The sequence below is a fragment of the Lactuca virosa genome, chromosome 3 (genome assembly GCF_052849685.1).
Source record: "Lactuca virosa cultivar CGN04683 chromosome 3, Lactuca_virosa_CGN04683_v6, whole genome shotgun sequence".
Lineage (NCBI taxonomy): Eukaryota > Viridiplantae > Streptophyta > Magnoliopsida > Asterales > Asteraceae > Lactuca > Lactuca virosa.
The window spans coordinates 407,658,684-407,668,984 of NC_136428.1; the positions used below are offsets into that span (position 1 = coordinate 407,658,684).

The following is a 10,301-nucleotide window of genomic DNA, read 5'->3' on the forward strand; positions in this document are numbered from 1 at the left end:
TGGTTTTTAAGTTATATTCGTGATTATATTTTCAATTTATTTTGTTGGTTTTGATGATTTTATACTAAACATGAGTGGGAATGATATATTGAATTCTTGGGTACATAGCAACAAGTCCAACGCTCCCCAAATGATCAGACTCTTCATATTTTAGTGGAACATTACACAAAAACAAAACGCAATAAAACATTTTTCTTTATATTATACAAGTTATGTATTTGATTATTTGCATAATTTCTTGGTATCTTCTACCGAAACCATACCTTATACCCATTGATCACCTTATTACCTCCATCCCTTCGACCATCCATGTCTGATTTTTACCCAATTGTCAACTGAAACCGGAGAGAATTATCTCACAGGGAGAAGTAGCTTTCTCAATGCACTCCAATCTGTAAATAAGGCAAGTTTTTTGGAGGGGAAGATAGAAAAACCCTATATCACTTCTGCGGATTTTCAATATTGGGTTCAATGCAATGGGGCAGTACAATCGTGGCTTTTCAATGCAATTTGTAAAGTTTGGAATGACTTTGAGTTTGGGTAACGATTTACTCAGCGGATTACACCTCGAGTTTACGTGCTCCTACAACAAGAAAGGTCGGCAATTTCTACCAGTTCCTACTTGTGGGATTGATTAAGAATGCAAGATATGTCTGAAGAAGATAATGTATTTAATTTCTCGATGGGTTCTCAATTCGATCTCAAATCTTGAGCATCGAAGTCTAATCAAACTTCGCATTTATGTTGGGAGTGATTGCATCAACTTACAACCATTAAGAGCATTGGGTGTGGGCAACAAGATGCAACACCAAGTTGTGCCACCTCACATGCCACATAAGCAAATGGTGTTATAATATCAAGTGGGGAAATGGGCAACAAAATGCAACACCAACTTTTTGAGAATAAATATGTTTTATTTTTGATTTTTTTCGAATTTGTTTTTTTTCCCTTTTTCGTTTTTTTTCCCTTTTACGTTTTTTTAATCACTAAAATGACTATGTTTTTATAAAACATAATATTTTAAAAACAAAAAAACATAATATTTAAAATCTAAAGTTACGATTACAATTAAAAAAAACATAATTTTAAACCTAAAGTCATAACTAAAATACCATTCAAATTACTAATAAAATCCTAATTAACCCAAATATTGCTTCCTAATTTGTTCCTTCATCGCTTGTAGCACCGCTAGATTAGCAGGCGCCAAACCCTCCTCGCTCGTCCGAAGAATTGACAACTGATGTGTCATTAGTTGCCTCTCTTTTGGCGTCTGGTTCTCCCGTGCCTGCCTTTCTAGGAACTCCAAATGACGACGTTTCAAGTCATTTTTTTTCTTTTATTAATAAATTGTGCTCATCGAATTTCGCTCTCATTTCCGCCGCATCTTTTGCTTTCGCCTCAACCTCCTCCGCATGCCTTGCAGCGCGCCTTGCTTTGTCGCGTCCAGGCGGTCGTCGTGGTGGGGATATCTCCTCGATATCATCTGTGATCTCATCGGTTTCGGCGTTTAGGTCGATGTGAGTCCGTGTGTCCGACACGTCGATCGAGCTCGAATTGCGAGACCTTTTGGATTGAACCTCCGACGATGTAGGCGTTTTATTCCACCTTGGATCTGCTCGCAACAACTCTCATGATTTTTCAAAGTCGAAAACATGTCCCATTTCGACCCAATATTGTTCCTTTGCAGATTTGAACAAATCGAAGTCGTTGGTTCCGTTTTGCTGTTGCGCCTCAAGCCGGTTGTAAATACCGTTGAGTTTGCTGCACCGCTTAGTTATTGGACCCCATTTGCTGCTCAACATGTCATTGTTGCGATACGGTTTTTTCTTCAAAATAGCGTAAAACTTGTCGCGAACCGCCCCCCAATAAGCTCCTTTTTTCATTCCATTTCCGCGGAGTTCGTCTTTTGAAGTAATACACCAAGCCGTCGTCAAAACATATTCCTCCTCCGGTGTCCACCATTGTGGAACGTCTGCATTTTCTATTTCAACCGCTATCGATTTCCCTTTTGATTTTCCTTTCCCTTTCCCTCTCCTACTACCTCCCGCTTCCACTTCAACCGATGGTTGTGTTGTAGGTGGTGGTTGGGTGGTTGTTTGTTGCATCGAAGCAAAAGTAGGGAAAATATTTTGTTGTAAATTTTGTTGAAGGTAAGGTGAGTTGGGAAATTATAGTGGTGGTGAAGCGGGATTGAAAGCGGCGCCTTGGTTGTGTGTTTGGGTTTGATGATGGAGGGGGGTGTTTGGGTTTTGCTCCATTTTTTAAAAATTTAAAGAAAGTATGTGTATAAGATATAGAGAGAATGAGGGAAATGTTTAAAAAAATGGGTTAAAAATAGTATTTATAAAGATAAAAAAGTAAAATTTTTTATTTAAGTTTTGACCGTTTGCAAACGGTCGAGTAATTAAACGTTCAAATTTTCACCCGTTTCAATCTGTGGTAACGACCACGAGTGAAGCCATAACAAGAATCAACGAGGAGGGGGGGTGTTCCCCCCGTTACGACGGTGTTGCAAACGGACACGTAAGCCCATAACCAGTAATTTTGGACCCATACCGCATCGTCTAATGGTAAAGTGGTAAACGAAGACTAGTCTTTGTTTCTTTCCTTGTCTTTATGGATAATAAATATAGATTAGAAACTTTGTAAAGCTCTTCGAAACTTAGCACACTTGTTTGTCTTTTTGATAAATGCTCTCTAGAAGAATATTCTTATCTGCCTCCATTAGTTATGGAAATTATTAAAAATTTCTTCTTATTCTTGTTTTACCACTTCACAATTCTTGAAGCAAACAACAGGATTAATCGTATTCAAGCTCCCTTTATATTGCATATGAAATCATATCTGATTATTCATGAATTCCAACCAAAATGGTCATTCTTCATATCATCTTCACCTTTCTAGCTACAACTTTACTACTAGTTCTCATAACCTTTTTAGCTCTCATACTAAAAATCTTCATCGGAAAATCAATAAAAGACCCAAAATACACCCCAGTTGTTGGCACTGTTTTTGGTCAACTCTTCTACTTCAATAAACTTCATGACTATTTTACCGATAATGCCCTCAAACACCCTACTTTCAGGCTTCTTGCCCCTGATCAAAGTGAACTATACACTACTGATGTTCGAAATATAGAACACATACTTAGAACAAATTTTGAAAACTACTCAAAAGGCGAGTATAACAAGGATATAGTAACTGACCTATTTGGCAATGGGATTTTTGCAGTTGATGGCGTGAAGTGGAAACAACAGAGAAAGCTTGCAAGTTTTGCGTTCTCAACAAGAGTGTTAAGGGACTTCAGTTGTACAGTTTTCAGAAAAAATGCAGCAAATTTGGTTAGAGTCGTTTCAGAGTTTGCTAAGGCCAATAAAGTTTTTGATGTACAAGTAAGCCTCTGTTTTTCTTCCTTTAATCAACGTAAAAAGACTTTTATGAATACATGTAACCCTCTATTGATGCATGTGGGATGAATTGTTATAAGATCATTCAAGTGTTTTGTCTTAAATTTTTCAGAACTTACTTATGCAATGCACCTTGGATTCAATATTCAAAGTTGGGTTTGGAGTTGATTTAAATTGCCTTGAAGGATGTAGCAAAGAAGGGGGTGCATTTATTAAGGCCTTTGATGATTCTAATAAATTAATATACTGGCGATATGTAGATCCCTTTTGGAAGCTCAAAAGATTTCTTAATATTGGTTGTGAAGCTAATCTTCGGAAAAACATCAAATTGATCAATAATTTTGTTCTCAATTTGATAAGCAAGAAAAGAGAGCAACTAGAAATGAATCAACACTGTGTAAGTTTTATGCTATCTCTATTAATTGTATAAGTTGTAACTATAACAAAGACAACGACTCATAAAAGATCAAATATAATGATTTCATTACTATATAAAGTAGTTAAGTCGAATAAAATAGTGAAAGCACGTTGTGTTTTTTCGATTAGAATATCATTGACTTTTGTGGTAAATTATTTTTTCAAGAATGAGGAGAAGGAGGATATGCTTTCAAGATTTCTGATCGAGAACAAGAAGGACCCGAGAATGAATGATGAATATCTAATGGATATAATCCTCAATTTTCTGATTGCTGGAAAAGATACTAGTGCAAACACACTTTCTTGGTTCTTCTACATGCTTTGCAAAAATCCACTTGTGCAAGAAAAAGTTGTTCTAGAAATACAAAAGCTTATTGGAAATCAAGAAAACGGGTCTACAATCGAAGATTTTGTTGATAAAATAACTGATGAAGTACTCGAAAAGATGCATTATCTTCATGCAGCTTTGAGTGAAATCTTGAGATTATACCCTGCAGTGCCTCTGGTAATTATAAAGATCTTTTAAGAGATCGACTTTTGAACCATTTTAATTGACTTGCTAACAAATCAAACGTAATCTAAAAATGGTCAAAGTTTCCTATAATTTGCAAGAATTAGTGATTTTGGACAAATACTACATCATACTTTTGCAATTTTTGTGCAACGTTCATGGCTTATTCTACAACCACACTTTATTCAAGACCCATAAATTTTCTATGGCGGGGACAAATAAACCATTCTGTTATTTTTTTTAAAGTAAATTACATTTTGGTCCTTGAGCTATAGTTTGACTTTTGCAATTTTGGTTCTTAAAACATTTTTTTATCCCTTTTGGACAAAATTTGCAAAAATCAGATATAACGAGGACAAAAAGAATATCTTTACTTGGATCAGGAATCAAAAATTGTTGCATGAACCTCAAATAATGACCCAAGTTCTAAAAAAACGTTCTGGGACAATAATTGCAAAAATCGACCATAATATACTCTATAAAATTAAAAGATTTAAATATACGTAAATAATGTATACTCTATCTTGTTGTAAGGATGGGAGAGTTGCAGACATGGATGACAATCTCCCTGATGGCTTCAAGTTAAAAAAAGGGGACGGTGTGTATTACATGTCATATGCGATGGGAAGAATGGGTTACATATGGGGAGATGATGCTGAGGATTTCAAACCCGAAAGATGGATAAATGATAATGGAGTTTTCCAACCAGAATCTCCTTTCAAATTCGTAGCATTTCATGTAAGTAAATGTCATTCACTATATCTATGGATCGTCTTTTGACTTTGAACTCAAACTTATTGCAACCAAGATAGTCTTTGGTTCATGTTTTGTCTATTGTTATATTTACCTAATATAATATAGGAAAACATCATGAAAAAAGATCACACTTTAGTAACACCAAATCTTATTTTTTTGCATTGATTTTGATGCAAAATTGCTTCCAGACAATACCAAAAATAGCGTTGAGAATAAGAAATATCAAATATCATGTTAAAGAATTTATCAAGTAATTTTTATGTTTTTTGTTGTTTATTATTTGTTTATAATAATGTATGTGTAATTTTTGTTATTTGGGCATGTTATATAATAAATTACATTGATATTATTTTATTATGTAATTTAATGTTTTAAACTTATTTAAACATATATAATGTTTTTTAATTTTAATGTTTCATACTTATTTAAATTAAATGGTTGTTCAAATACTATAAGCATTAATTATATATAAATAATTTATTTTGATTATAATTGTCTAATAACATACTATTTAAAATTATTGGAATATTGTATTTTAAAATTTTAAAAGTTCGAAAAAAGGATACACGTAGAATAATTTTTAGTGCTAAAATTGTATAATGACTAATGAGCTAAAGAATAATTACTTTTGCAGCAAATATTCCAATATTTTATGATTCTAACCGAATTTTGTTACATAAACTAGTTTATTTTTTGAGTTTTTTTAGAGCGTTTGGTGGGACCACAAAAAATGTTTATGATAAACTATTTTTAATAGCTAATTTAATAGTTTATAAACTAACTTATAAGCTAATTTTTTGATAAACTATTTTTAATAGCTTATTGATAATATAGTTTATATGCTAAAACTAATTTTTTTTAGCTAACACGCTAGACGTAATTGGTTAAAATGACGTTGGGATTTAGTTTGAAAATTATATTTTCAAAACATAATTCACATAGTTTAAAAGATAATAATAATAATAATTACATTTTGGGTCTAAAAACCAATAACTTGATAAAGTAGTATTTGTAACTTGACAAAGTTATAAATAAAACATTATAATACTTTTATATTATCTATTTTCGATTTTCGATTTCGATGTTAGTGTTTGAATATAAGTGACATTTGTATTTATTTTCAAAGGCACCGGATTATGTATTAAATCCGGTTATTTGCTAGCCGGGACCATATATTTAATCGAGGTTAACATATAAATTACTAAATATTATATTTTCATTCCATTTCCCGTATAATAAAATCATAGCAAAATCCAGAAAGTATGGCAATTGCTGAATAAGTTTTCACATGTTTCTTTTTTTTTTTTTTTTTTTTTTAATTGATTACTATGTATGTTATGGACTCTAACATGCCAACTTTGCAGGCTGGTCCAAGGATCTGTTTGGGGAAGGATTTTGCATATCGTCAGATGAAGATAATTTCGATTGCTGTTCTTCGTTTCTTTATGTTCAAATTAGCCGACGAATCAAGAAAAGTAACTTATAGAACCATGTTCACACTTCACATTGACGAAGGTCTTCATCTTTTTGCGGTTCCAAGAACATCATTATAAGAATGATCATAAACATAAGTCTTGTTAGTATATATGAATTCCTTTTTGATATGTAACACCCTAGTTTTAGAAATATAATTTTCTAACTATTAATAAATGTTTTCTAGAATTTCCTTTGATTCTAAACTAATTATAAATACTCAACTATTTATGGTGCAAGTATCCAAATAATGATTTGGGGAGGGGATGAAAATAAAAAGAAAATTTATCGGGTGGCTTGGCAAGATGTCTTGAGTCCTAAAAATCTTTGTGGCTTAGGGGTTGGAAGTCTTAAATGGTGCAACTTAGCCTTACTTACAAAGTGGTTGTCGAGATTAAAAGTAGAAGACAAACCTTTATGGAAGAACGAAATTGTTGCCTTTCATAATCTCACTATTTATGACGTAAACCCTTTGGCCAAGAAAGGTTTACCATGAGTTTCTTATCAATTCCAAAAGTAAGGGAAGATCTAATGGATTTGGGTATGGACTTTCAAAGTTTGTGTTGTAGAAAGTGTTAGGTATAGAAGAAAACGACAAACAAAAACAGATCTGAGAAATATGAGAGATCAGAAACGAAATCAAAGCACACATAACACAGGGATTTAAGTGGTTCACACTATCTTGCGATAGGCTACGTCTACTGTTGAACCAGAGAGAGAGATTTTATTCCACACACGTTTTTCTGCTACAATATTACGAATACGGTCGTTCATAAATATATAAACGAGAAAATCTGACCTAAACCTAAAAGGGCAAGCCCGACAAAAAACCAGACACTAAAAAAAAGCCCAAAAAAGTTTCAGTCTTTAAAATTCCAGATCTGATGATAAGTCTCTAGATCTAACAATCTCCCACTTGGAGGCTTGATCAACATTCAACTGCCAACCAAGTCTGTATTCTATGTAACACTTCTCTCTCTCTCTCTCTCTATGTAACATCCCAAATTTCGAGTCCAAAAATTTCATTTTAATTAATTGATTATAAAAGCATTCATAAGAAAACCACATAAATATATCATGTCTGAAAACCCAAGTCATAAGATAGCATCATGTCAGAGTACAATCCCAGAATATCTCAAGTGCAGAAAATCAATGTGAATGTGTATGATGTGCCGCTACCGCACCAGCTCCTTCCCCTTCGCTGAGGAGGTACCTGAAACCAAAACTGTAAACTGTAAGCACGAAGCTTAGTGAGTTCCCACATCGTACCACATACCATACAATCACATAGCATACATACTGTCGGGCAATTCTGGGGTGCCCGACCTACCCGGTACGGCCATTCTGGGGTGCCGACCTACCCGGTACGGCCATTCTGGGGTGCCGACCTACCCGTGTCAAGCCATTCTGTGGTGCTGACCTACCCGTCGGACCTAACAACCGACCCTCGGGGACTATTCCACCCCCCTACTGCTACTATCACATATATCATAACATAAACATACTATCAGACATATCTGGGGTGTCCGAACTACCCTTCGGTCCTAACAACCGAACTTGGGGACTATTCCCCTCCTACTACCACTATCACATATAACATATCATGCCAGCATATAAACATATCATCACATACTGTCAGACATATCTGGGGTGTCTGACCTACCCTTCGGTCCTAACAACCGAACTCTACTACTATCACATATAACATATCATGCTAGCATATAACACATCAGGTAGTAGCAAAACTAGATGATATCACAAAGACAATCATCTAACATACAACTCCTACTGGTGGGCCGGCATTGTGGCCGTAGACCCACCGCTACTGGAAGGTAACTCACCTCGTACGAGTAGCTGCCAATAATCTGTGTGGGAAACCTCCGTCCGCTGCTGCTCCGGAAATCCTCCGGCTACAATCCCCACAAACACACAGTTAGAACTGATATCTACTCTTAGGGTAAAATGACCATTTTACCCCCAACCAAGTTCAAGTCAAAATTCAACTTCTAGTTGACCGGACTCGCCGAGTTGGGCCGTCAACTCGTCGAGTCCCTTCCCTTTACTCGTCCTTATCCACGACTCTACTCGTCGAGTTTAGCGATGACTCGACGAGTTCCTCTCTGATATGAACATCGATTGATCCTTCATCTGACTCGTCGAGTCTGATGAACACTCGTCAAGTTCATCTTCAACAGATGAACAAGTCCTGACTTCGACTCGCCGAGTTGTATGAACAACTCGTCGAGTTCATCTTCATCCATAAGAAGATTGCCTTGGACTCGTCGAGTCTGTTCTAGCACTCGTCGAGTCTCATGAACTCCAGGTCTAAAATTAAGTCCAATGCGTTGGGTCACTCTTTCTGTCTTGTTACAACCCCTCTAATACCCCACTGAGTCCTTTTGACCCTCAACAGATATGGGACTCAAAGTGTAACACTAGTCAAAAGTAGGTCAATAACAATCACATGTGATTATACGAATCATGTAATGTGATTTTGTCAAAACAAGTAATGTAGTAAACTTACTATGTATTTCATGATAATTCTAATATAAATATGAACTTTCATACATACTTTATAGTATAAATCAAAGTATACGTCCATACGATTCCAAAAATATACAAAAAGTCTAAATCTGGCTTCGCGTGAAGAAGTTATGATAAACCGAACACTATAAAATCTTTATAACAAGAGGAATTTAAAATAGGCTTAGAATTAGCTATTATAATCTATTAGAGAGTTGTAGTACTCAGAATTACCTAAGCGTGGATATAAAGAACGTCAAAGACGGAGTTCGTATGCAAAAGTTATGGCCTTCCGAAGATGTCGCTGTCAGAAACCCTAATTTGACTGAACTCACGACGTGAGCATAAAAACTCACGACGTGAGGAGTCAAACCGCCATATTTCGGATCTAGAAGGTGTGACGAGGCTGCGAGGGGATAAGATCCAAACTCACGACGTGAACAAGGAGTTTTTCACATCGTGAGGGCTCATTTTGCCACCTTCGGAAGCTAGAAGACGGATGGCAAGTCTACGAAGAGATAAGATCCAAACTCACGACGTGAACAATGAGTTTTTCACGTCGTGAGGGCCAAAAATCTTACTATAAATAGCAAGATCGACCCCAGCCATCCTTACACCATTTCTACTTTCTATATCTCTCATTTGCTGAAGCCGTTTCGCTTCTCGAGCCCCGACGACCTCGTACGCTGACCGTTTCTGCTTAGATTACATAAAATCACGCTATTAAGGTGAGTTTCACGGCCCCACTTTCTAATATTTTCGGGGGAAAACGCATGCTAAATATTGTATATACGTTATTATTATGTCTATATGATAGTATATTAGTATCAACGTAGATAGTTATAATAACGGGGATATAGTTATTTCGTATCTGAAAATATACAACGATCGTAAAGTTGTTAGCATGTTATTGTTATAGTAGTATACTAATGTAGATCTTGAGTTATACTTAGGATTCTATATATGTGTTGTGTGCGATATAGTTCCAGAGTTATACTCGGAAGTTCTATATGTTAATTGATAAGTATGTTATTATTGTTGGTTTTATGTCAAGATAAAACCAGGTATGTTATATGTTGTTGTTATTGGTTTTATGTCAAGATAAAACCAGGTATGTTATATGTTGTTGTTATTGGTTTTATGTCAAGATAAAACCTGGTTTAAATTCTAATTATAGCTGTTGTACTACACAAGGTGTAATCCTTGTACTACCA

General features: G+C 35.2%; 1 protein-coding gene across 1 annotated transcript; it reads left to right on the forward strand.

The window, feature by feature from the left end:
- The first annotated feature begins 2,789 nt into the window (after positions 1–2,789).
- LOC145163201 (cytochrome P450 704C1-like) lies at positions 2,790–6,665 on the forward strand. Its single transcript, XM_079082060.1, has 5 exons — positions 2,790–3,392; positions 3,520–3,804; positions 3,991–4,329; positions 4,870–5,073; positions 6,456–6,665. Exons 1-5 carry the CDS (start codon positions 2,871–2,873, stop codon positions 6,642–6,644), a joined length of 1,539 nt encoding a protein of 512 aa, XP_078938186.1. The 5' UTR covers positions 2,790–2,870; the 3' UTR covers positions 6,645–6,665.
- The last annotated feature ends 3,636 nt before the right edge of the window (positions 6,666–10,301 follow it).